The 27,650-nt window shown below is 35.3% G+C and overlaps 1 protein-coding gene across 2 annotated transcripts in view; it reads left to right on the forward strand.

Moving 5' to 3' along the window:
• Umad1 (UBAP1-MVB12-associated (UMA) domain containing 1) overlaps nt 1-27,650 on the forward strand; it is a 234,047-nt gene that overhangs the window by 29,922 nt on the left and 176,475 nt on the right. The window contains exon 2 of one of the 2 annotated variants that reach the window (XM_026391554.2): nt 19,961-20,077. In XM_026391554.2, coding sequence (XP_026247339.1) covers nt 19,996-20,077 — 82 coding nt within the window. In that variant the 5' untranslated portion in view covers nt 19,961-19,995. The remainder of the gene's footprint in view (nt 1-19,960; nt 20,078-27,650) is intronic. The other variant, XM_026391553.2, reaches the window with a different exon arrangement.

Below are 27,650 nucleotides of genomic sequence, written 5' to 3' on the forward strand. Positions count from 1 at the left end.
AACTGATGTTTGTAACTTTTATGACACATAAAAATGTATCATTGTATCATTAATTTAGAAGAATCAGCATGACATTAAAGGTCATAAATTATCTCTGGTCAATGATTTGAGAATCAAGTGATAAACTGTAAGTGTGATTTTTTTGTTTGTTTTATAATTTCTCAGAAGGCATCAGAATTTCTATCCTCCAATATTTAGCATCATTTGTAGAAAAATAAATTTGTTATTTTCACATGTTCAGTGTTTTAGTCAGCTTTTTTTCTGCTGTGACTAAAGGACTGACAAGAACAATTTTAAAGAGGGCTCACAGTTTCAGAGGTCTCAGTTCATAGATGGCTGACTTCATTCTGCAAGGCCCAAAGAGCATCATGGCCTAAGAGTGTGATGGAGGGAAGTGGCTCAGGGTATCACATCAGAAGCAGAGAGAGACTCCACTTGCTAGGTATAAAATATATATTCCAAGGGCATACCCTCAATGACCCACCTCCTCCAGTCACACTCTGCCTACCTTCGGTTACCACTCAGTTAATCCCCTTCAGGGTATTAATTCACTGATTGAATTAAGGCTCTTATAACCTCTGAATGTTCTTGCACTGTCTCACATGTGTACATTTGGGGAACACCTAATATCTAAACCATAACATATAATATTAAAAAGAGGGAAAGTTTTATATTAAAATCTCTTGAAATTAAGGTATTTCAGACTAAAATGCATCATGTACTTGGCAGTTTCACATACACACAGAGGAGTAGGTTACAGCCTGTCTATATTGCTCAATGTTAGTATTCACAGAGAAGAAAAGGGCAGTGTTCGGGGAGTCCATAGGTGAAGTCTGACACTTCCAGGCCTAGAGAATTTCTTTACCCAGAGAATATTGCTCAATGATTTATACTGAAGAAGTCCATTTCCTCTAATGCCTGGGCTCTCAAGTTTTTTCCTTTGGGACATTTGACAATATCTGAAGACATTTTTGGTTGCTTCACCTTGGGCAGAGAACATTTAGAGGCCAGGAATGCTGTTAAACGTTTTACAGTGCACAGGACTGCCTCTACCCCCAAAGAAAAATTTACTGGTTCTGAGTGCTATGAGTAAAAAGATTGAGAAACCTTGGTCCAAAGTTGTGGGGGTTGTTTTTGCCCCTAAATTTGTAAAATGAGGGTGGGAGCTTATTATTATTTTCAGTTTTTTAAATATTATGAATGAGAGACAATAAAGGAAAACAGTTTTGGTTCTTTTTTCCCTGTCACTGTCAGGTATTTTTCTTGACGCTGAAAATAATAGGATAGTTTTTTAAAAATTCCCAAATCTATGAACAACAATAAAATAAAAACTTCCCTGGTAATTCTCTAGTAGAAAATTTGGGGTTCATATTTATTTATAGAGTAATACAGGAGAATAAAATCATTTGATGAAGTTTTTGCCATACTGAGACCATCTATATTCAGTGATAGAAATAAGTATCAAAGAGGTCCGAAGATTTATTGGGCGGATTTGTGGCTTAGCAAGGCAGTTTTATCATATGACTATAGGAAACAATTCTGCTAAGAGTCAGTATTTCAGAAAGTTACGTATAATATCTTGCTTTCCATAGGTAACAATATTTACTATTATAGTGACAGCATTGATTCCAGACAGCTTCTAGAGGTAGATATTTTACATAAGAATGCTAAGTAGCTAGCTGTTGAGATAGCAAATGAAGCCCCTGGGTTGTTGTACATGGGAGATAAAATCAACTGTTAGAAGTTTCAGTTGTGGCAAGAAAGTAAACTGACCTCTTCTTCCAATACTGTTCTAGAATTTCTTATAGTTAAGGGATTCATGTTTGAAATCCACATTTCCCATTATGAAAAACTTTTCCTGCCTTCAATTTAGTATAAAGTAAAAGAAGAAAAGAATTTAAACTATGAGGATCATGCACACACATAAAACCTGTAAGATAAAAAAAAAAAAAGTTCCATTTTGGCCCCTGAAAATATAATCACTGTGAAATTCTCTATAGCTCCTTTACACTCTTCTAAAGTTTGCTCTTACCTGATGCTCTGCGATCGATTTGTAGTTCAAGATTCCAACTTTCCAAGTATTTTAGATGTTCTGTTTCGGCTAAAAAATGTGATGTGTTCTCAGTTGGTTAAAACCATCCATAAGGTCATATTAGAGAAGTAAGTTTCATTAAATCACATATCTTCCATTTTTAATAGTTGTTATATGTGCACATGAAGTCTCTTTCTGTTTAGATGACAAAATGGTAGGAGTGTTAAATTCCACACAGACTCTCCTAAAAGTGAGGTTGATGCCATTCCATTCCTTGCCTTGCTTTCTCACAAGACTTTCAGAATCAAGACATTCCTGGCCAAGGGAAAAAAAAAGGCAAAATTGTCCAATTTTCTATTGGATTCTGATGAATATCGGTAATAATATCAAGCACAAATCCTAAGAGGAGACCATGAAGTACCAAGCTGGATTTATAAGGAGCTGCACATAAGATGGCACAAATATACTGTATCAAGGTCACTGTCACACCTTATCAATCTGAAAATGTCACTATTATTACCTATGGATAGCTGGGCATGTTTAATTGATAGTCTGATTTCTCTTTTTCTATTATTTGCACTAATAGGTTGGTTCTATAATAAATATGTGAAACTTTTTTTTAAGTGAGGTTGGCACCACCAGCTTGTATTCATCTGTATGTATATATTGTAGAAGCTGCACTAGTGTGTTCTGAAATTATTTTCAAGCTACTCTAGAGGAAGTGGAGTAGAAATAAGAATTCAAGAGAAAGAAAGAACAGTGAGAAGTTTTCTACTGTTAGAAAAGAACTTGTTCAATTCAAATATTTTTTAAATGGTTGATGGTGCGTATTAAAATGTTGCAGTATTTATCTTTCACTGCACTGGATGCATTTAAAATAATAACATAGTGGCTTTGTTTCAATATATAAACTATTTACAATATGCTATAAACTATATCCTTTATAGTTTTCAGTGGAAAGTTTAGATATTAACTTAAGAAGTGTATGGACATACACATCTTTGCAAAAAATGTTGAGGCAGTATCTGAGTGCTCAAGAATAATCAACGGCTTTGAAGTCTTTTTACCTGCAACCCAAATGAGAAAAACATTTTATATCATAACAGAAAATGCATCCAAAAGCAAAATTTATAAAACATTACTTAAAATATATGATGTTCTCAGATCTGGTCTTGACTTACCCATGCCCCCCCCCTCCAAAAAAAAAAACAAAAACAAAAACAAAAAATCTGCTTTTGACCAGAGAAAATAGAGGAAGTGGAGTAGAAATAGAGTTTACTTCCACTGTACAGTTGGGAGGGACTTGCAATTTGAGAAACAAAAACCATCTAGGTTTAATTTTTTGTTTATTTCAATTTATTTGATCATTGTCCAAATCAGAAATAAAATTATATTAGTACTTCAATGACTTGATTTTCTGTTTGTGAAGCTCTTTTGTGACATCATTTTAAATGTTTTTCCTTTATCTTTTCCCCATTATTCCATATCAAAAAATCTACAAAAATAAAATGCAAGTGGAATGGAAAATTGGGGAGCATCTTTGGATAATCCGAGGTAGTTTAACTGATACTAAAAGATAAATTTTGAAAGAAGATAAAATAATGTCTCATGAATATAAAATCTGTCACGTTACTGAGCTAATTAATTAAGGAGGGAATAAGCTGTTACAACTCACTTATTGGGGAGGGGGACACTGGGGATTGAGCCCAGGGGTGCTTAACCACTGAGTCATATTCCCAGCTCTCTCTCTCTCTTTTTTTTTTTTTTTAACTTTAAGACAGGGTCTTGTGTGGGCTGGGCAGTAGTGGAACATTTGTCTAGTACATGTGAGGCACTGGGGTTGATCCTCAGTACCACATAAAAATATAAGTAAATAGTTACATTAAAAAAATTAAGTTACTATTTAAAAGAAAAAAAAAGGTTTTGCTAAGTTGCTTAGGTCATAACTAAGTTTCTGAAGCTGGCCTTGAATTTGCATTCCTTCTGTCTCAGCCTCCTGGGTTGCTAGGATTGTAGGCATGTGTCACTGTACTGAACTACAACTAGTTACTACTAAAATTTTGTAGTGAGAAGTTTTCTACTGTTTGAAAAGAACTTGTTCAATTCAAATATTTTAAAAATGGTGGTCAAATCACATCTGTGGTCAAATAAGAAATGCTGAATTTATAAATGTTGTCAAATAAGTATCCCAAGGCTTATATCCCAAGGTTAAAGTCTTTTCTCTGAAATGTTCCCCAAACAACTTAATCCATATAATTTGTTTTTTCTTTAATACTCTGGTATTCTCTAATGTAAAAGTTAGCAGATCTCCAGCAAGATCCTTATTACTTATTATTCTCTTTTGAAAATTGTTTCTTTTTATTGGTTGTTCAAAACATTACAAAGCTTTTGACATCATATTTCGTACATTTGATTCAAGTGGGTTATGAACTCCCATTTTTACCCCGTATACAGATTGCAGAATCACATCGGTTACACATCCACGTTTTTACATATTGCCATACTAGTGACTGTTGTATTCTGCTGCCTTTCCTATCCTCTATTATCCCCTCTCCCCTACACTCCCATCTTCTGTCTCTACCCCATCTACTATAATTCATTTCTCTCCCTTGTTTTTTTTCCCTTTCCCTTCACCTCCTCTTATATGTAATTTTGTATAACAATGAGGGACTCCTTCCATTTCCATGCAGTTTCCCTTCTCTCTCCCTTTCCCTCCCATCTCTCATCCCTGTTTAATGTTAATCTTTTTCTCATGCTCTTCCTCGCTGCACTGTTCTTAGTTGCTCTCTTTATATCAAAGAAAATATTTGGCATTTGTTTTTTAGGGATTAGCTAGCTTGACGTAGCATAATCTGCTCTAATGCCATTCATTTCCCTGCAAATTCCATGATTTTGTCATTTTTTTAGTGCTGAGTAATACTCCATTCATCTATTGAAGGGCATCTAGGTTGGTTCCACAGTCTAGCTATTGTGAATTGTGCTGCTATGAACATTGATGTAGCAGTATCCCTATAGTACACTCTTTTAAGGTCTTCAGGGAATAGTTCGAGAAGGGCAATAACTGGGTCAAATGGTGGTTCCATTCCCAGCTTTCCCAGGAATCTCCATACTGCTTTCCAAATTGGCCGTACCAATTTGCAGTCCCACCAGCAATGTACAAGAGTACCCTTTTCCCCACATCCTCGCCAGCACTTGTTGTTGTTTGACTTCCTAATGGCTACCAATCTTACTGGAGTGAGATGGTATCTTAGGGTGGTTTTGATTTGCATTTCTCTGACTGCTAGAGATGGTGAGCATTTTTTCATGTACTTGTTGATTGATTGTATGTCCTGCTCTGAGAAGTGTCTGTTCAGGTCGTTGGCCCATATGTTGATTGGGTTATTTGTTGTCTTATTGTTTAATTTTTTGAATTCTTTGTATACTCTGGATATTAGGGCTCTATCTGAAGTGTGAGGAGTAAAGATTTGTTCCCATGATGTAGGCGCCCTGTTTACCTCTCTTATTGTTTCTTTTGCTGATAAAAAACTTTTTAGTTTGAGTAAGTCCCATTTGTTGATTCTTGTTTTTAACTCTTGTGCTATGGGTGTCCTATTAAGGAATTTGGAGCCCGACCCCACAATATGTAGATCGGAGCCAACTTTTTCTTCTATCAGACGCAGAGTCTCTGATTTGATATCTAGTTCCTTGATCCACTTTGAGTTAACTTTTGTGCATGGCGAGAGAAAGGGATTCAGTTTCATTTTGTTGCATATGGATTTCCAGTTTTCCCAGCACCATTTGTTGAAGATGCTATCTTTCCTCCATTGCATGCTTTTAGCCCCTTTATCAAATATAAGATAGTTGTAATTTGTGGATTGGTCTCTGTGTCCTCTATTCTGTACCATTGGTCCACCCGCCTGTTTTGATACGAGTACCATGCTGTTTTTGTTACTATTGCTCTGTAGTATAGTTTGAAATCTGGTATCGCTATACCACCTGTTTCACTCTTCCTGCTTAGAATTGCTTTTGCTATTCTGGGTCTTTCATTTTTCTATATGAATTTCATGATTGCTTTATCTATTTCTACAAGCAATGCCATTGGGATTTTGATTGGCATTGCATTGAACCTATAGAGAACTTTTGGTAATATTGCCATTTTAATGATGTTAGTTCTGTCTATCCATGAACAGGGTATATTTTTCCATCTTCTAAGATATTCTTCTATTTCTCTCTTTAGGGTTCTGTAGTTTTCATTGTATAAATCTTTCACCTCTTTTGTTAGGTTGATTCCCAAGTATTTTATTTTTTTTGAGGATATTGTGAATGGGGTGGTTTTCCTCATTTCCATTTCAGAAGATTTGTCACTGATATACAGGAATGCCTTTGATTTATGCGTGTTGATTTTATATCCTGCCACTTTACTGAATTCATTTATTAGCTCTAGTAGTTTCTTTGTAGACCCTTTTGGATCTTCTAGGTATAAGATCATATCATCCGCAAATAGTGATAATTTAAGTTCTTCTTTTCCTATTTTTATGCCTTTAATTTCTTTTGTCTGTCTAATTGCTCTGGCCAGTATTTTGAGAACTATATTGAATAGAAGTGGTGAGAGAGGGCATCCCTGTCTTGTTCCAGATTTTAGAGGGAATGCTTTCAGTTTTTCTCCATTTAGAATGATGCCAGCCTGAGGCTTAGCATAGATAGCTTTTACAATGTTGAGGTAAGTTCCTGTTACCCCTAGTTTTTCTGGTGTTTTGAACATAAAGGGATGCTGTACTTTGTCGAATCCTTTTTCTGCATCTATCGAGATGACCATATGGTTCTTATCTTTAAGTCTATTGATGGTGAATAACGTTTATTGATTTCCATATATTGAACCAGCCTTGCATCCCAGGGATGAATCCTACTTGATCATGGTGTACAATTTTTTTGATATGCTTTTGTATTTGATTCGCCAGAATTTTATTGAGGATTTTTGCATCTGGGTTCATTAGAGATATTGGTCTGTAGTTTTCTTTCTTTGAAGTGTCTTTGGTTTCGGGATCAGGGTGATGTTGGCCTCATAGAATGAATTTGAAAGAGCTCCTTCTTTTTCTGTTTCCTGAAATAACTTGAAAAGTATTGGTATTAACTCTTCTTTAAAGGTTTTGTAAAACTCTGCTGTATACCCATCTGGTCCCGGGCTTTTCTTGGTTGGAAGTCTTTTGATGGTTTCTTCTATTTCCTCCTTTGTTATTGGTCTGTTTAAATTGTGTTTATCTTCCTGCCTGAATCTGGGAAAATCATATGAGTTAAGAAATTTATCAATATCTTCACTATCTTCTATTTTATTGGAATATAGGGTTTCAAAATAATTTCTAATTATCTTCTGTATTTCTGTAGTGTCTGTTGTGATATTGCCTTTTTCATCCAGTGTGTTAGTAATTTGAGTTCTCTCTCTTCTTCTCTTCATTAGCATGGCTAAGGATCTGTTGATCTTATTTATTTTTTCGAAGAACCATCTTTTAGTTTTGTCAATTTTTTCCTTGGTTTCTTTTGTTTCAATTTCGTTGATTTCCGCTCTAATTTTAATTATTTCTCGCCTTCTGCTACCTTTGCTGTTGTTTGGCTCTTCCTTTTCTAGGGTTTTGAGATGAAGTGTGAGCTCATTTATTTTTTGGTTTTTTCTTTTTTTGAGGAATGAACTCCAGGCAATGAATTTCTCTCTTAAAACTGTTTTCATTGTGTCCCATAGATTCAGATATGTTGTGTCTGTATTTCCATTTATCTCTAAGAATTTTTTGATTTCCTCCTTTATGTCTTCTGTAACCCATTGATCATTCAGTAACATATTGTTCATTTTCCAGGTGATGCAGGGTTTTTCCTTCCTTCTTTTATCATTGATTTCCAGTTTCATTCCGGTATGATCAGATAAGATGCATGGTATTATCTCCACACCTTTATATTTACTAAGAGTTGTCCTATGGCATACTATATGGTCTATCTTTGAGAAGGATCCAAGTGCTGCTGAGAAGAAGTATACCCACTTGATGATGGTTGATATGTTCTATATATGTCAGTTAAGTCTAGGTTATTGATTGTGTTATTAAGTTCTATAGTTTCTTTATTCTGCTTTTGTTTGGAGGATCTGTCCAATGGTGAGAGCTGTGTGTTGAAGTCACCCATAATTATTGTGTTGTGGTCTATTTGATTCTTGAACTTGAGTAGAGTTTGTTTTATGAACATTGCAGCACCATTATTTGGTGCATACATATTGATAATTGTTATGTCTTGTTGGTGAATGGTTCCTTTTAACAGTATATAGTGTCCTTCTTTATCCCTTTTGATTAACTTAGGTTTGAAGTTGATTTTATTCGATATGGGTATGGCCACTCCTGCTTGCTTCCGAGGACCATATGAGTGGTATGATTTTTCCCAACCTTTCACTTTCAACCTGTGTATGTCTTTTCCTGTGAGATGAGTCTCCTGAAGGCAGCGTATTTTTGGGTTTGTTTTTTTTAATCCAAGTTACTAGCCTATGTTGCTTGATTGGTAAGTTTAAGCCATTAACGTTTAGGGTTACTATTGATATATGGTTTGTACTTCCAGTCATATTTGTTTTATTTATTTATTTATTTATTTATTTATTTAAATTTGGATTGTTTTTCCTCTTTGGTTATTTTTCCCCCTCTTTACTGAGTTACCTCCCACTGTTAGTTTTGGGTGCTGTTTTTCGTTTCCTCCTCTTGTAGTGTTTTGCTCAAAATGCTTTGCAGTGCTGATTTTCTGGCTGCGAATTCTTTTAACTTTTGTTTATTGTGAAATATTTTAATTTAATTGTCAAACCTGAAGCTTAATTTTGCTGGATACAATATTCTTGGTTGGAATCCATTATTTTTCAGCGTTTGAAATACGTTGTTCCAGGATCTTCTCGCTTTCAACGTCTGTGATGAAAAATCAGCTCTTAACCTAATTGGTTTACCCCTGTATGTAATCTGCCTCCTTTCTCTTGTAGCTTTTAATATTCTCTCCTTGTTCTCTATGTTGGATATCTTCATAATAATGAGTCTTGGAGTTGGTCTATTACGGTTTTGTATGTTTTGGGTCCTATAGGCTTTCAGAATTTGGCAGTCCATTCCATCTTTCATTTCTGGAAAGTTTTCTAAGATTATTTCATTCAATAGGTTGCTCATTCCTTTGGTTTGGACCTCTATACCTTCTTCTATCCCAATGACTCTTAAGTTTGTTTTTTTAATGACATCCCATATCTCTTGGATGTTTTGCTCGTGGTTTCTTACCAGCCTTTCTGCGTTGGCTATTATCTTTTAGAGATGATAAATGTTGTCTTAATTATCTGATGTTCTGACTTCTATTTGAGCTACTCTATTTGTAATATTCTCATTTGAGTTTTTGATTTGGTTTATGCTTTCCTGCATTTCTAGGATTACTGTTTGATTTTTTTTTAAATCTCTATCTCCTGGTAGAGTTCATTTTTTGCTATTTGAATCTGCTTATGTAATTCATTTTCAAAGCGTTCTTTCATTGTTTGGACTTGCTGTCTTATGACTTCTTTAAGATTCCATTCCATCTGAGTCAGGTATGCCTTGAGTTCTTTCTCTGTCCATTTTTCTTATGCCTCTAGGTTCTCCTGTAAATTTAAGTTATCCTGCATTGTTTGTAATCCTTTTTTCCCTTGTTTTTTCATGGTGCTCACGTTACTTTCCAACTCTGTTTGACTGCTTTGTTTCTGTTTTCTCCAATAAATTTGTTTTGATTTTGTATAGCTCCAAGATCTCTCCTTTGTATTGGGAGACAATGTTTAGAGATGTTGGATTTAATTGTGATTTAAGGTAAATTCATTAGTTTCATTAAAGTTCTACAGATTTTGATGGCATATAGAGACTTGAAGTTTGAACTTAGGATTTTATGTTAAGGTTGGGCGATTTGATGGTATGGAGGTTAGTATATCTTAGCTTCTTTTGGGGGTTGCTCAAATGCAGGCGGATATTAACAAGAGAATAGACAGGAGTACTTGGTGGTTGTTAAGGGCTTAGGCAGACTATAGTCCGTCTCATAGTATTCATCTATTTGCATTTAGTAAATCACATGTAATCGGAGTGGTCATGCTTGGGAGGAAAGATAGGGAAAAGGTAAGGAAGCAAACCAAGAAAGAGGGAGAGAAGAAAGAGAAAAAAAATAGAAAATAAAAAGAAGAAAATGATAAAAAATATGAAATACTGTAAAATAAAAATTACAATTAAAAAAAGGCACTGTTAGGCTTCTATTTTCTTCACTTCCAGTAGGTGGTGCTGTGCCTTCTGGACCAAGATTTTGTCCTCCGGCTGTAGGAAACAATCCATATGAGGCCGCTCACTCCTCCCCCACCTCGTGTCTCTCCAAACCTGTTAACTTAGGTTTATTCCTGGTCTCTAGTCTCCTCGCTTCTCCTGCCAGACAGGCCTTCCCCAGTGTGATACCTCTCCACAGTTCAAGCTGCACTCTGGGCCTGCAGTTTCCTGGATGTGGAGCATGGCTATTGGGAACTGGCCCCCTATTGTTTTGATTCCCTCTGATAGCCACTCTTCCGAGAGCTGGTGAGACAGGTTTTGTTTTCACCGCTGGTGGGAGGGGGGAGTTGGAGGTCAGGTGCCTTTACCATTCCCCATGCCTCTATTCATGCTCACTCTGATAATCACGCCCCCGGAAAGCCGGAGAGAGATTTTATGCGATTTCCCAGCTGTATGGGAGAAGGGCTAAATGTCACACACCTGTTCTATCACTGAACTTGTGATGAGGTCGGGTCTGTCAGAAGCTGGCGATGGTGACGTCAGCTCCCCAATATGGTGGCTGCTGGCTTCCTCGGTGGGTTGTCTGGTGTGGAGGGCAGATCTGGATTGTTTCTCTTCCCTGTCTCAAACCCAGAACTCAGCCTGCAGCACTGTGAGGGCACAGTTGGCAGGACCCCACAGAATCCGTAGCACTGTTTCTCTGTGTTGCTGGCATGCCGTTTCTCGGAGCGCAGTCTCCAGCTGCGGGGCTGGCCTGATCAATCAGCCTGAATCTCCAGGTGCACGATTCACTGGTGATTGAGCCGCAGTAATTGATCCTCAGGTGTTGGAAATCCTTCCTCTAGGTTTCAGTACACCCCAATTTTGCTGGAAATTCCTAACAAGAGAGCTTCTGGCTGTTCTAACTTGCTATTCACCTGCGCAGTGATGTGGTACATGGGAGTGACACACTCTATTTGCCGCCATATTTCCACACAATCCTGAAAATTGTTAAGGGAAGTGATATTTCCAGAGGTTTGTGACTCTACAGGAATGTTTATTGCCGATGTGTTGGGGGGCACCAGAATCAGGAGGCACCACACAGCTTTGTAGGTTCAAACAGCAATTCTTTATTCCCGATCTCACACCAGCCTCCACACACGTTCAGGGGCAATTCCAATATGTCCGATCCCAAATCCTACTCCATGAGGCTTTTTCCAAATCCCATTTTAATCTCACGAGAACTCAACAAGCCGCAGGAACACCCTAATCCCAGCAGCAATAATCTTCAACCTCAACTTCCCTAAAACCCATATTCTTAAACCGGGAAAGGCCTTAAACCCAAGGACCAGGATACTTCCTCAAACCTGCAGGATACTTCCTCAAACCTGGATCCACCCTCGATCACCTTGAGCAGGGTCATCTTACTAAAGCACACAAGCAAGGTCACAGCAAATTTCCAAGGCAAGTCCATTTAACATGGGGTACACTGGCAAGGATTACGATGCGTCATACCTACTTGGTAATGGCCCTCAGCAGTTTATATGTTTGGAGATAGGGTGTGGGTCTAAAAATGTATATAAACATTGTGAGAAAAAAATTTAAATTCATATAATAAATCTCAATGAAAGACTTTTATTAAATGTATAAGACTAAAACTATTTTCTACTCTACATGTGAGATGACTGAATATTAGGCATGTGACTTGGAGTCCTTTTATACTTTTGGTGGATATGTTCTTTCATCCGCCACACAGATTAGCTGGATTTCAAGTTGTTTTCAGAGTATATAACCTACAGCTGCAAAATTATTACTAAAATATTGCTTGAGAGTAATGTTAGTCTTGTCATGGATGATTCAAGACCATGTACTCTACCCCTTCTTCTACATTCAATATAACCCTGGATCAAACTAGAATAGAAGAAAGCTATAAACAATGGAAAACTTTCTTATTCCTTTATACAGCAATTTTACTAGCCAAAAACCAAAAACCAAAACAACACACACACACACACACACACACACACACACACACAAAATAATAAAAAGCTGAAAGCATCACACATCTGTGGTCACATAAGAAATGTTGAATTTATAAATGGATGTCAAATAAGTATCCCAAGGCTGATAATCAATGCATTCTACCAGAAAGCATTTGTATGACCATCTGTTATCAACAAATTATTTCCTCTCATTATAGAATTATAAAATAGCCAAAACAAGTACAAGTGGAAAGAACCAGGAAGAGAAAGCTAAAATTTTTCATTATTTTTTCTTATGGGAAATATCCTTGTTAGATTTAAGCTATTAAAAACTCCTGGGGATATAGCTCAGTTGGTAGAGTAATTGCCCCATATGCACAAGACCCTGGGTTCAATCCCCAGCACCACCACCAAAAAAAAAAAAAAAAAAAAAAAAAAAAAATTCCTATCCTATGTTTAAAACTTTGCTATCTGAATCCAAATCCAGTTTCAATAGGATATTTTCAATCTGCACAGTATTTTTAAAAATTTGTGGATTTGTTGCTCTTATCTAAAAAATGGGATTTTTAAAATAGTAGTTGTATTTCCAGTTTGTGTTGAAAAATCGGATTGAAATGCAGTTTTTTTTTCTTAAAATAAACTTTCTATTTTCCTTTCCTTATTCATATCACTTTCATTAGTCCCATAGACTTGAAAATTAACCATCCTTTACTGGATCTTTTCCATTTGTATTTTGTACAAGTGAGTCACTGGGCCATATTCTGTATAATTTCTTTTTATATATTCACTTTTTTCATTCAGACTTATCCTGTCTTAATCCAGTCCCTTTCCTTTTCTAACTTTCTAACTGCTTGATACTCTGCTCCCCTTAGTCAGTCACTCAGAATTTTGTTTTAAATTTATTCTTTGCCTAATACCTTATACTAAACAATAATATTCGACCAATCCTGATATGCTGTTCTGAATAATCTAACATTTTCTTGATTTTTAACCCTTAATAACTTGTGTATATCCTCCTTTTGCAGTTTTGATTTCTAGTGCATATCTCTGTAGTTCCTTGACTCTGGTGAAGTTACTCCCTTTGCTGAACTCAAACGCACTGTGTCTGTTCATATTCTTCCTTTTTACATAAAAGGCCTTACTTTTCTCCTTCATTTTTATTTACACCCAACTCATCAGTTAAATCCTACTCATCAGTTAAATCTTCATGAGTTAAAATCCTACTAGGGCTTTTCTAATTCGCACTGATGTTTCTGAAATGTTTTGTTCTGGTTTACGTCATATATTCTTGTCTTTCAGTTTGAGCTACGAAAAGCATGGACCAGAGTATTATACTATTTTTAGTATCTGTCAGGAGGACTTAGTAAACTTTTATCTAAATTTGTATTCTATTTGCATGTTCATGCATTTCAGTCCATTAAACATTGTTCAGGATTTAAATATTTTAGCAGTATAAAATTTACATATTTATTGAATATTGGCACAAATCTGTAGATAAAACTGTGTATGTATATACATATATATGTATTATCTCTGGGGTATCTGCTATTTATCAAGCACATAGGAATTTCACTCCTTTTGATATATTTACATTAACTAGTGTTCAGGTAAAATTAAAAAGATAATAAAAATAGAAAATTGTGTTGCCTTATTATTTTTTGTAATGGATAATATTAATTAAAAAGGAAGCCTTGGAATAATAGTGAAAAAGAACATTTGTTTAACTGATTTTTTTTAATAAAATTTAAAAAAACGACAGCGGAATGCATTACAATTCTTATTACACATTTAGAGCACAATTTTTCATATCTTTGTAAATAAAGTATGTTAATTCATGTCTTTATACATGTACTTTGTTGAAAAAGAACATATTATGTGCTCTACCATGCCCACTTCCTCCCCCAGAGCAATAAGATCTGTCCCGTCCAGTAGTCAGACAAGCCCCTATATAAGCAGAGTGTGTATGCCATTTAAAAGTAAATGCATTGCCCTTTTGTTTCAGTTTGAATACATAGGGGAAAACAAGCATTTTGTTTCATTATACAAAGACTTATCTGTAACACACAAAGGGCTTTAGAAATTTGAGACAATTTTCTGAATATCTGTGAACTAAAACATCTAAATATGTTGATGAATTTTAATAACTTTATTAGGTTTATCAGTAAATAACATGATGAAAGTGTACAATTTGATGAGTTTTTACACATTTTTACACTTATGAAACTAAAAGTCAGAATGATAAACATATCCATCACCCCCAGTAGTTTCCATGTATTTCTTTGAAATTCCTTTCTCTTGTTCTTTTTTATGGTATCTCTACTCCTCCTGGGGCAACCACTGTCACTTTATGTTACTTTCACTATACATTAGTTTTCATAATCTAGAACTTTATATGAATGAAGTCATACAGTATGAACTTTTACTTTGACTTCTTTTACTTAACCTATTTTTTTTAGATTCATACAAGTTGCAGCATATATCAGTACTTCATTCTCTTATTGCTGAATAGTATTATGAATATTCCACAGTTTGTTTATCTTTCTACTTATTGTTGAACATTTGAGTGACTATTACAAACAAGCTATCATGACTTTTGTGTTAGGGTAGGCATATGCTTTCCTTTTCTTAGGTAAATACCTAGAAGTAGAGGGACCAAGTAATTTGGTATTTATATGTTTATGTTTTTAAGAAACTACCAATAAGAATTCATACCCCATTTGAACAAATGTATGATATATGATATGTCAAGATCAATGTAATGTTTTGAGCAAATAATAAATTTCTGATGTTTAAAAAAAAAGAAAAAAGAAACTACCAAACTGTTGTTCAGAGTGGTTGTACACTGCTGCCACCAATGTACAGAAGTTCTGGTTGTTCTACATCTTCACTAACAGTTGTCATGCATGTTAGCTTTTTGTTGCTGTTTCTAAAACGACAAGAAGAACTTAGAGGAAGAAAGATTCATTTTGACTGATGGTTTCAGTCCGTAGTTAGCACCATGTCTGTGGACCTGAGGTGAGGCAAAACATCATGGCAGAAGGGCATGACAGAACAAAGCTGCTCAGCTTAGGCATCCAGGAAGACGGGGTTGGGTTGCTGGGGAAGAAGATAAATCCTTTCAGGGCCAGTCCCCTGCTTTCTCCATCTAGGTCCTACCTCCCAGGAGTCCACTTAGCCATCAGTGGATTAATTTTCACTGATGAGATCAGAACCCTCCTAATCAAATCAAAACCCTACCTCTGAACCTTGCTGCATTCAGGACTATGCTTTCAACACACGAGCCTTTTGAGGGACAGTCTAGATCACCACAACAGCACAACAAGCTTTTTTATTTTAAAAATTCTGTTAGGTATGTGGTGATACTTCATTGAGATTTTAATTTGTATTTTTAAATTGACTAATGATACTGAGCACCTTTCCATGTGTTTGTTTGCCATATTTTCCTTGATGAAATGGTTGCTTATATCTCTTTGCCCAGTTTTTATTGAGTTATTCTGTCATTGTTTGTTATTATTTTTGTGCTGTTACTGGGGATTGAACTCAGGGCTAGACAAGTACTCTATCATTGAGCTACATCCGTAACCTTTTTATTTTTCTTTTTAAATTTTATTTTGAGACAGGGTTTTCCTAAGTTGCTCAGGATGGCCTTGAACTTGCGATTTTCTGTCTCAGCTTCTCAAGAAACTAGTGTAGGAATGTACCACCATGACTTGCTTCATTATTGTGTTTTAAGAGTTCTTTATATATTGTAGATATGTGTTTGTGAGCAAATGTGTGATTTGCAGATATTTTCTCCCAGCCTGTGGCTGGGGCAAGTGAATTCTGTATACCCCAAATAACTCCAGGAGGCCTGTGTTTGAGATTTGGAGGCATTCTTGGTTGAGTTCTAATTCAGCCATGCAAGAGTGTTGCTGCTAGCAAATAGTGGATTATTAAGAACAAATTTTTGTATCTCTTCTTGCTTATAACTGTAAAATTTGCTCATTGTAGACAATTTTAAAAGTAGTGAAAATTGTAAAGAGGGAATAAGACTGGAGCATGCTTAGGAACTCTTTGTAGAAGTCATCCAGTTGTCAAGGCCATGTACCTCAGAAGCAAGAGTGCTTGGTTGGGACTTTTATACTAGACTATCAGAGATTTTCTTCACTTTGAGGATGGTACGCTTAAATTACCCTGTTTTGCTAGGAATTGTCTCAGATGTATGAGTGATGAGATTACAATTTGTTCTTCACAAATATGTCTGTTGCTGCATCGGAACTCCTAGATCAGTAGCTGGCCTAAGCACTGATGTTTACAAAATATAAACCGAAGCCTTGAATATAGATTTTGTGGAATTCATAAATGTCTCCAAAAGATAGAGATGGGTAAGACTTTGAGAATTAGGGATTAATAGAAGTTGGATTAATCAAATGCATTTAACTAATATTGAGGAATATTAAAGAAAGTCTGATACATAAATTTGAAGAGCTTCTTGTCTCTGTTCCTTTATTGTTGAAAGCATTCAGTTTGGGTACCAAAAGGACTTAATTTATAATTAAGCTCTAGCTGGTGTGGTGGTATGCACTTAAAAGTTCTAACTACGACGTCGAGGCAAGAGGATCTCTTGAGCCCAGGAGTTCATGGCCAGCTTGGGCAACATAGAGAGATGTCTTAAAAAAAAAAATTCAGCCATACTCTTTACTTGCCATGTAAACATGGAGTAATACTTAACCTACATTTACTTGAATTCTTTCACTTACACAATCTGAATAATTATGCATATCTGGTAGAGTATTATAAGGATTATAAGAAGTAGGGTAGCGTGTATAAGCCATTTTAGTATATAGTACGTGATACATTGTAGGAACCTATATATATCAGAGGTATTTATAGTTATTCCCCCCTTTTTTTTTTTTACAGTTACTAGTTAGGAAGAGGAACTAAACCTGGCTACTGGATTGATGACCACTCACAGAGGGAAGATCTTCAAATGATGTTTGCTTGCCCTCTCCCAGAATTACATTTTTATACTACTATTTTCTCTGTAGCTTCTTGTCTATAGAAAACTATCACCTATTGGTTGCCTTAAATATTCAATCATCCAAATCCAGACTAACAGTTATTTTTTTAGTACAATTCTTAAAATTTTGTTGGCTTCTTTTCTATTTGACTGCATTCAGCTTCAGGTGTCACAATAGCCAGACCTACAATTTTTGCTTGATGTAGTTCTGAGATTTCCTGTATTTCTCATCCCGCCACCCAGCCCGCCCCGCTGCCACCTCTGCTCATATTTCCTTGGCTCTATTAGGATTCTAGCTGGAGACGACTCCTTTAGTCTCTCTTTCTTGAACCAGGTTCTTCTAAGCACAAGAATTTACTGAGTGCCGTGTTAGTCTGTGCTGAGTTTTAATATCAGGTCTTATATCTTTGATTTAATTCTTACTGAGGTTGAGTTTTAATCAGCTGTTTTTACTTCAAAGGCTTTCTCAGTTTTATTTTTAAGTGTTTGGAGCTGAAAAGTGATTGCTTTTTCCAATCTAAAAAGTCTAACTTTAAAAAAAATCATTTTTGTGTTAAAATTATACATAACAGTGGGATTAATTTTTATATAATTGTACATGCCTACAATATAATAATATAATTTGGGCAGTTTCGTTCCCTGATAACTTCCCTTTCCTCCATTGCCCCTTGTAGTCCCCTTCATCTACTCTATTGGCATCCCTCCTATTTTCCTGAGATTTCCCCCATCCTGTTTTTCTTTTTTTCTTTTTTCTCTCATATGTATGAGAGAAAACATAATGACCTTTGACTTTCTATTTTTGGCTTATTTTGCTTAACATATGTTCTTAAATTCCATCTATTTTCCTGCAAATGACATAATTGCTTTCTTCTTTATGGCTGAATAAAACTGCATTGTGTATGTATACTTCTTTGTGGTCTGACTATGAGGTGTAATATGTAGGAATATTCAGAGATGAGATTGTGAGTTTAAATGGACGGAATGGTGGTAACTTATAGGCAGATGGGACATGGCTGGAAGGGTTCATTTTCCCTGTGGCCCTTTCCTTTCTCTCTAGTTGTTTTCTGCTGCTATACATGAGCACTGCCTCTGCTCCCTGCCACCCCATCCTTTAGTCATGGCCCCAGAGCAATGGAGTCAGACATTTATGGACTAAGACCTTTGAAACTATGAACCATGAATACTTTTCCTCCTTTAATTTTTCTGATCAGGTATTTTGTTCACAGTAATTTTATCCAGATGAGTATCTGTTGAGGGACACCTTGACTGATCCTTTGTGGCTGGCTATTATGAATTGTGCTGCTATAAATACGGGTATGCATGTATCATTATAGTATTCTGACTTTAATACTTTAGGATAAATGGGGGAGTGAAATAGCTGGGTCATATGGTTGTTCTATTCCTATCCTTTATGTCTTTGGTTTTGAATTCTTTTCTTACTTAATTGCTTTTAAATCAAATGGTACTATTCTGACTTCATGTTTTCCTTGCATGAGTTTCTCTTTGTCTTAGTTACTTTTTAAAATCTGACTTCTTATTGGCTCATTTTTTCCTTTTGCATTTTCATCTAATCTTCTTTTTCCACCAGTTTCATGGAGGCTGTGCCTCCTTGTACTCTAGAGTGAGTGCCAAACTATTTTTAGAGCTTTTTCTTTGGCTCTGTCACTATATCCACCAAGCCCTTCTTTGAGGATTTCAGAAGCTGTTTCTTTCTCCTTTACGGGAATATTTTTATTTTTTCTCATGGCTGGTGTTTTTCTTCTTTTTGTTTTGTTCCTTTTAAAAGTGAAATCTGACAACCATGTTGTCTGTAAACAAATATGTTCCGTTTACCCACTTATGTTGGAGTTAATACCCTTATGGATCTATTGCTTAGTTCAGGGAGCCTATATAATCCCAATTAAATTCTCAGCTTCTAGAAGGCTTTCACTCAGGTTATATCTTACCTAGTCTGATTTTTCTGGTATGGGTGGAATTTATGTAAACTAAAATGTTGAGTGCTTATTGCCACCAGGAGTCGTCCTTTCTTTGCCTTCTCCTATGTTTTTCTCCTTATAAGGGACTGTGCTCAAAATGTAATGTGTTCTTGCAAACTGCCCTTCAGCTTTCATCCCACTTGTTTTCTGGAAGTTTTGCCCTCCTTGAATGTGCAAAGATGAGAGTAGGAGGAGAGGGTTGTGTGCGTGTGTGTGTGTGTGTGTGTGTGTGCGCGCGCGTGTGTCAGGGACAGTGATCTCACCAACACAAAGATCTGGTAATTTAAAGTTGGCTGCAGTTTTATAACTTGTATACTCTTTGAGACTGAATCAGGTAACCAACAGCAGAGGTTGTTTGAAGCACCTTCCTTTCTTTTTATGTGTGGCCTTAGTTTTATGAGTCTTTAGCTAGTTATAGGATGAAAAAGCTAGTGTTTTATGGCTAGTGAAATCTTTCCAGATTCTGGCAGTAACTGTTGGTTTTAGTTTTACATGAGGCAATTTCTTGGATATTTTGAATCTTCAGAAATTGAGAGGTTGCATTGCAGATTGAAAGGCGCACATTGTTCTAGACTACAAGTTTGTGTTCCTTAATTTCTAGTTTTGGCTTCTGATACCCATAGACCACTCATGGTCCAATGTCTGGCAATATGATTCCTAAGAGTACTTATTGCAATATTTACAGTTTTATGTTGTGAGTAGTTATTATGAATTTTACAGTTTCATCTGCGTTTAATGTTATACAGCATTTCTGTTTCAGATAGCAGCAGCGGCAGCAGCAATGTTTCACTTCTTCAGGAAGCCTTCAGAATCCAAGAAACCCTCAGTTCCAGAGGCAGAAGCAGATGGATTTGTCCTCTTAGGTGAGTCTTTTTAAGAAACAAGATCATAATTAGATGAATTGTTTTTCCCTTAAAAAGTACTTGATAATTATGATTAGTTTTTAAAATATTTATTATTAATTTCAGAATGAATTTATGTGTATAATTTAAAAAGTGAAGTCTGTAAAAATAGAGTTCAGCAATTACATGGAATAGTGTTATCAAATTAGACTCTTCTTACACATTGGTTTGGCTGCGTACTTCTAATTATATTTGTAAACTAGCTGAGCATGGTGGTGAACACGTGTAATCCTTGGGAGGCTGAGGCCAGTGTCAACAACTTAGCGAAACCCTGACTCTCATGGTCCCCTCCCTGGGATGTTCCTCAGGGCCTTCCTTTCCAAATATTCTACCTCTTACTTCCTGTCAAACTGGAGTGACCCAGTCAGTCTGGAGTCTGCTACTTCACATTCAGTAGAAGTAGGGTTGGTTGGGTCTCTTGCTCATCATCCCTTTTCTTTAGGATTTGGTCTTGTGCTTAACGGTACATGGATTTCAGCTCTATGACTCTTTTCCATTTATTGATCTTTATCTCTGGGAAATCAGAATAGAGGTTTTCTCATGGATAAACTTTATCGTAGAATTTCCAAGCTTCCCAGCCAAGTTTTGGAGGGACTTTGTGTGTTTCTGAGTTTGTCTTGTAAGATATGGGACAGGGCAATGATTAGGGTGGTCAGAGTTGTACCAGGATTGGTGTTTTTAGTGTACATCCTTCTGACTGGGATAAGGTCTGATCCCTTGGATCTGACTGCTTATCTGACCCTTCTTTCTTACCAAGTTGGGAATTTGTGCCTTGTTTTCAAAGTTAGAACTGGTTCTGTCAATTCCAGTTAATGCTTGCCTTAAAAGATGCTGACATTGCCTTCCTGTCATCTTCTGAATTAGTTTCACTAAAAGAAAAACTCCAAATACCACAGGCCTCCTGGGAAGTATCTCCTTCACAATAAATTCATCATAAATTCTTTTCTCAGAAATTTCTTCCAACAAAGCCTGGTTTTCCAAATTGTGTTTTGTATTTCTCATTCTAACATCTCCATAGTATTAAGACGTATGCAGAACTTTGCTCTTTTTTGTTGTTACATTATTAGAAATTAACATTATTCTTTTTGTTATCTTGTAGTCATTTAAAGAATGTGAGTGGGGTGCACTGGCATCTTAGAGAGCAATACAATTTCAAATGCTAGATCTTAAAAACTTTGTGTACATTTTCTTCATGTTTATCTCTGTTGCCTTCCACTTGGGACTATTTCAGAGACAAGTTTGACCACAAGTGAAGTGGCCCTTGGTGTTGCTTTTTATAAGAATTACTCTAGTTCTGCTAATGATTGTCTCTGTTCAGCCCTGTTTCCCTCCAGGTACACAGCTTCATCTCTTCACCGTTTTTCATGAAAAAATGGGTGTGGACTTCTTATTCTGTGTGCTTAACTCTCCTCAAGTTTTCATGATACCAGTCAGCATCATCTCTTCTGTTTTCTCTGTATCTTCATCTCCCTTATTCCTCAGGAGCATCTTAGAGGCTCTACAGTAAAGGACAGATAAGTCTGGAGTCAGACTGCCTGAGTTGACATCCTGGTTCTACCATTTATTAGAGTTTCTACCTCGGGCAAATTATTTAACCTTCCCAGGTGTCATTTAGCTTATCTAGAAAATAAGCATTTTACCAGTGCCTTTCCCATAAGGGTACTGGGGGATTGAATGAGTTAGTGTGTGTAACATATTTAAAACAAGCCTGTGAGTGAGGTGGTACTATTTCTACATACAGATGAGGACTTAGCTTTTCCACGTTTTTCTAGCAGATATGAAATGAGCTCAGGAAGTCTGATTTCAGAGCCTTCTAACCACTGGACTATTTGTGCTGGTGGTTTTGTTGTTGTTGTCATATTGCCATATGTTTTAAAGATTTAGACATATGGAAAAACGGGAGTAAGAAGTTTGAGTGGGGATTTCCACAGTAAGATGACTACAGATGATAGTATACTGTATATTTCAAAAAGCTAGAAGGAAGGATTTTGAATGTTTTCACCATATCAGCAGTTTTGATTCTAAAACTCCCCAGCCCTTTTTATTTTTTGAGACTGGATTTTGCTAAGTTGCTGAGGCTGGCTTTGAACTTGCTATCCTCCTGCCTCAGCTTCCTGAGTTACTGGGATTACAGGCATGCACCACCATGCCCAGCTTTTTAAGTACTCTTTAAAAAACACAAACACCAAAAACAACCACCAACAAAAAATTGTATTCTCTACTATTTAAAAGAGAAAGCACTATTTTTTTTTTGTATTTTTACTAAAAGAGCATTGCTGTTGTATTACTGTCCATAAAGTTTGACTCTTATTTTGGCTACCTCATTATTTTTATTAATACTTTAAGTAGTATTAAAATGTTGCAAATAACAGTAATACCCTTGAAACTGAGCAAAGGTGATATTCATTGTTTAGTTAATTAAAAAAAAATCTTTCAACAGTTAAGGACTTAACTGAAATTAGTGATAAAATTCCTGATAGATTATTTAGAATCTAATTAATTTTCTTTAAAAATAGTATGGTAAGCTAGGCATGGTGGCTCATGCCTGTAATCCCAGTAACATGGGAGGCTGAGGCAGGAGGATCACAGTTTCGAAGCCAGCCTCAGCAACTTAGCAAGGCTGCAAGCAACCTAGTGAGACCCTGTCTCAAAAATAAAAAGGGCTGGGGATGTGGCTGAGTGGTTACGCACCCTTGGGTTCAATCCCTGGACTTAAAAAAAAAAATAGTGTGTTAAACTCTGTTTAGAATAGGATGGCATACTGTTGAAAATATTTTGGTAAGTGTCAAGTAGGTTAAATGGCACATATGTAATACTTTTGATACTTTTATTTATTAACATAGCACCATATATGTGCACACATGTATTTTGATTAGCATGTAGCCATCTAAATTTTTTCTTATTAAGCATCATGTTCAATAGGTACATTACAGGAAAATAAGTATATTTGATTGGTTTTGTGTTTATTGACTTTTACATGATACAACTAAGTAAAGACTTAGAAACAATTTATAGCAACAGCTTCTTAGCAATATGAACCTGTACAGAATTTGTTAGATTATTTTGTTATGTAGCTTTATAACCTGTTTCTGTATAGGATAGTCAATTATGTTGTTAAAGCTATAAAAGAACTAATTTTTTCCCATTTGAGAATACCTTTTCATAGTCTAGTATTTTGATTAATGCTAATAGGTTTTAGATCACAATTATTTGATGGCATTGCTGAGTTGATAAAAATCAACGCATGATGACTTAAAATTCAGGATCCAAGCAGAGCACAGGCACTTTTGTTGATAATAGGAATATCTGGGCTGTTCCTACACAATTAGCTCACATTTGGATGGAAAGCCTTTCTCCCTATTAAGATTTCCAAAGCTTTTAGTCTTTGTTTTAGTTCAGAGTGCTGAATAAGAGTGGGATGGGGGAAACCTAGTAGAAAAACATCCTTTCCCTTGTAGCCAGTTTGTATTCACAGAAGAAGGTAATAGCTGTTCCTTCATTCAGTAATGAAGTTGAAGTAATCCTCCAGGGTGCTCATTTTACACAAAAACAAATTGCAGTTTTCATTTGCATCACTGGGTGGCGATTTTTCATAGTTTTATGCTACTGTTTAAACACCCAGCAGCATGGCACTATTTGTAATTACCAGGGTTTTCTTCTGTTATGACATATTTAATTGTACTTTTAACACATTATCTTTAAGTTGATTACAAATTTACTAGTGTAGTGTGCAACCTCATAGTTATTTTAAATTAGGAAAGGATATTTCCTAGATGTTGGAGTATAATTCCTTCCAAAACCAAGACAAAGGAATGAATTAGCTTATTATGTTATAGCAAAAATAAGGAAAAATAACAACAAAATCATAGGATATAAAATGAAAGGAATAATTTAGGCTATTGTTATATTCACCAACATTGTTGACCAAATGTTGAATGTAACTTTGGAGCAGGCAGAATAAAATTAGGCAAGCACTATTACAGAGATTAAAGGAGTTGGGTTATAGTACAACTGAAATTCATCATGTTTTTCAGAATATGCAGGTGCTTCTTTAAGTAGAGCATAGGAACTTCTAGCTTCTACTAAGATAATTATTTTGTAAAATCATTAGATTTAAAATCAGTTTGGTAATTTACAGAAAATATTTTGATCTTTTAAGTATTAATATTGAAATATGTAATTTAGTCTCACTTTCTGTTTTCTACTATAAATGACAAATCAGATTTCAGAAAGCAGTGTGTTATTTTTAAGATTTTTTTTCCTATTACATATTTTTCATCCTGGGAAAGAAACCGTGCATGCATATTTAAGTTAGACTATCCACTTTTTGTTTGGAAATTTTAAAGATAATTTCTTCATTTCTGTTTTGTTTTCTTTATTTAGAAGTAGAAACCTAGCTGTGTACATTAAAAATCTACATTCCAAGGAATGAGGGACAGTAAGGAACTTTAATTCTGTACAGGACTGAAGGCTTTAATTAGAAGAACAATGAGAAAAATCCATAAGTTTTCAGCATGTGCTTGGTATATTTACTCTTTGTTTTCACAAGAGAAATATATCAAACCTTAAAAAAAAAGAATGTTTATGGATTCAAAAAGTAATTTATCCTGTCTCCTTATGTTATGCAGAAAAACTCATGTACATTTAACTTATTTACTGATCTTTGTGTTTTTACTCTTGACCTTTAAATTCTAAAGGAAGTGTGCCAGGATTTTTCAATTAACTTCATTATGCAGTAAAATTGCTTATTTTCCCATTAAGAAATTTGGAGTTGTGTGTTTAATGTATAGAATTAACAGAACTTTTACTTTCATTTTACATAATTCTGGTCTATCAGGTAATCCAGCAGCATTTCAGTTTCTCAGAGGTTAGCAAGGCTGCCCTCCATGTAGGGTGTACTCCCCTCTTTTATCTCCTTGAATGAACAGAGTGAGAGGGAATTGGAATTGCAATTGCATGGGGGCGAGGGAGAGATGCCAACTATGCTGAGGGACAGAACTGAGCCCTCATTTTTCTGTTGACTCAAATGTAAATTAGGCCTCTGTCTCCTTAAGTCTGTGGTTCTAACCTGCTATGTATTAGGGGGCACTTTGAGAATCTGCTGGTGCTGGGGCCTGTCCCTGAGTTCTGATAGGATGGGTCTGGGATTTAGCTGAAAGGTTGGTGGTTTTTTTGTTTCTTGTTAATTCCCCCAGAGTTCCCCAGATGGTTCTAGAGTTTATGCAGGGCTGGGAAGTACTGTAGTTCACTCTCTATAATTTAGTAATTGTATACTGTCAAATAATATGTTAAGACACTTTGCAAAAGATCTCATAAAATACAAAGATAAAGTCTCATCCACTTTAGTTGAGTCATAAACATATAAACAAAAAGCAAATAAGACCACACAATTTTAGGGTAAACATACTTCCTCCAGTACATTAAAGCAGGAAGCTTAACAATTCTAAGATGTGAAATTTGTTTCTACATATAATAAATACATATAATAAATGTAATAAATGCATATAATACATACAATAAACAGATTTTTTTTTTGTTTTAAGTCACTGGACCAGTTGTGAAACATCTTGTTAAATTAATTATACAAACATGAATTTTAAGTTACCTATGACTTTTTGTCTTTAGCCATAGTATATCTACATTGACTTTAAGTGAAATTTGATAAACACCTATAAACTTTTCAAAGAAGCATCCAAGTTACCTTTTTATTGGACTAAAACCTTTAGGCAGTCATAGTTTTAGTTATAACTGTTGAGGTAGGAGTTGACTGGTTTACTATGGTACTACTTTATTGCACTTATTCAGTAAAATATCAGTAGGGAAAAATTTTAAGTATGTATGCCATAGTATGTAAATGGAGTTTCCTTCCATAGTTCCTTATAGGATTTCCTATAAGGATATAACTTCTACATCTGAGACTATTTAATTGAAAAAAATTGTGATAAGTAGCTTTTATATTTTTACTTAAAATTTATCACATTTTGTTGAGGAAATAAGTGTCAAGATGAGAATCTAAGTAGAATGTACAAACAAGTATGAACCCTGTATTGAAGTAATTCAGATAGTGTTGAAAGACTTCAATGTCTCTCTGATAATTTCTTTTAAATGGTACTGGGGATCAAACCTAGTACCAAACGGGCTAGGCAAGCACTCTACCACTTAGCTATATCCCCAGCCCTTTTTGTTTTATTTTATTTTAAGAAATTTAAATATAATGAATATAATACAATTTGTTGCTCAAGCTGGCCTCAAATTTGCTATTCCCCTGTCTTAGCCTCCTGAGTAGCTAGGATTACAGGCAAGCACCACCTAGCCCTCCATTCTTGTTGGTAATCTTTATAACATAGTTGGCCTTTGTTAGTATCCACAGATTCAATCAACTGTGGATCAAAAATATTAAGGAAAAAAATTTTGTCTGTAGTTAACATGTACAGTTTTTTCTTTTCATTACTCCCTATAACAGTATAGTATAACAACTATTTATGTGGCATTTACATTGTACTGGGTATTTTAAGTTGTCTAGAAATGATTTAAAGTATATGAGAGGATATATGTAGGCCTTGAACATCTGAAAATACCTCCTGGGAGTTTTGGAACTAACTGGATAGTGAGGAACAACTGTAGTTACTACTCTTTTATATTTAAGTGATTATCTTTATTCAGCATCTTGTTTTCCCATTGTATTCAACTGAATCATATTAGGAAGAGGAGTTATTATCATTGTTACAAAAATGTGATTTTTTTTCCAAAAAAGTGTATCTTATTTCTTCATTGTATCATGAGAGAATTATGCTGTTATCTTGGAAGAATGTTATGTAATAAAACAAAGCAGAATAAAAACATTGTAAATTAACGTGATAGCAGTTTTTTCTCATTGTAGTAATCATTAAGTGAATATCTCTGTTTGGATGCTTTGCTGCTTGGTAAGGATGTTACAGATTTGTGGGCCAACCTTTACCTAGTGGAACAGAATCTTAGGAGATATAGCCATGGAAGAACTCAAACTATTTCTGTTTGCTGACAACATGATTCTATATTTAGAAGACACAAAAATTCCTCCAAAAAACTTCTAGAACTCAAAAATGAATTCACCAAAGTAGCAGGATATAATATTAGCACCAATAAATCAATTGTTTTCCTATGTATCAGTAATGAATCAACTGAAAGAGAAATTAGGAAAACTGCCATTGAAAATAGTCTCAAAAAAAATTGGGAATCAATCTAACAAAAGCAGTGAAAGACCTCTACAATGAAATCTACAGAATGCTAAAGAAATTGAAGAAGACATTATAAGATGGAAAGATCTCCTATGTTCTTGCATAAGCATAATTAATATTGTCAAAATGGCTATATTAACAAAAGTGCTATACAGATTTAATGCAATTTCTATTAAAATTATAATGATGCTCTTCATAGAATTAGAAAAGGCAGCCATGAAATTCATTTGGAAAAATAAGACATCCAGAATGGCTAAAGCAGTCCTTAGGGAGAAAAGTGAAGCAGGACACATGACAATACCAGACCTTAAATTATA

The sequence above is a fragment of the Urocitellus parryii genome, chromosome 3, assembly GCF_045843805.1.
Source record: "Urocitellus parryii isolate mUroPar1 chromosome 3, mUroPar1.hap1, whole genome shotgun sequence".
Taxonomy (NCBI): Eukaryota; Metazoa; Chordata; class Mammalia; order Rodentia; family Sciuridae; genus Urocitellus; species Urocitellus parryii.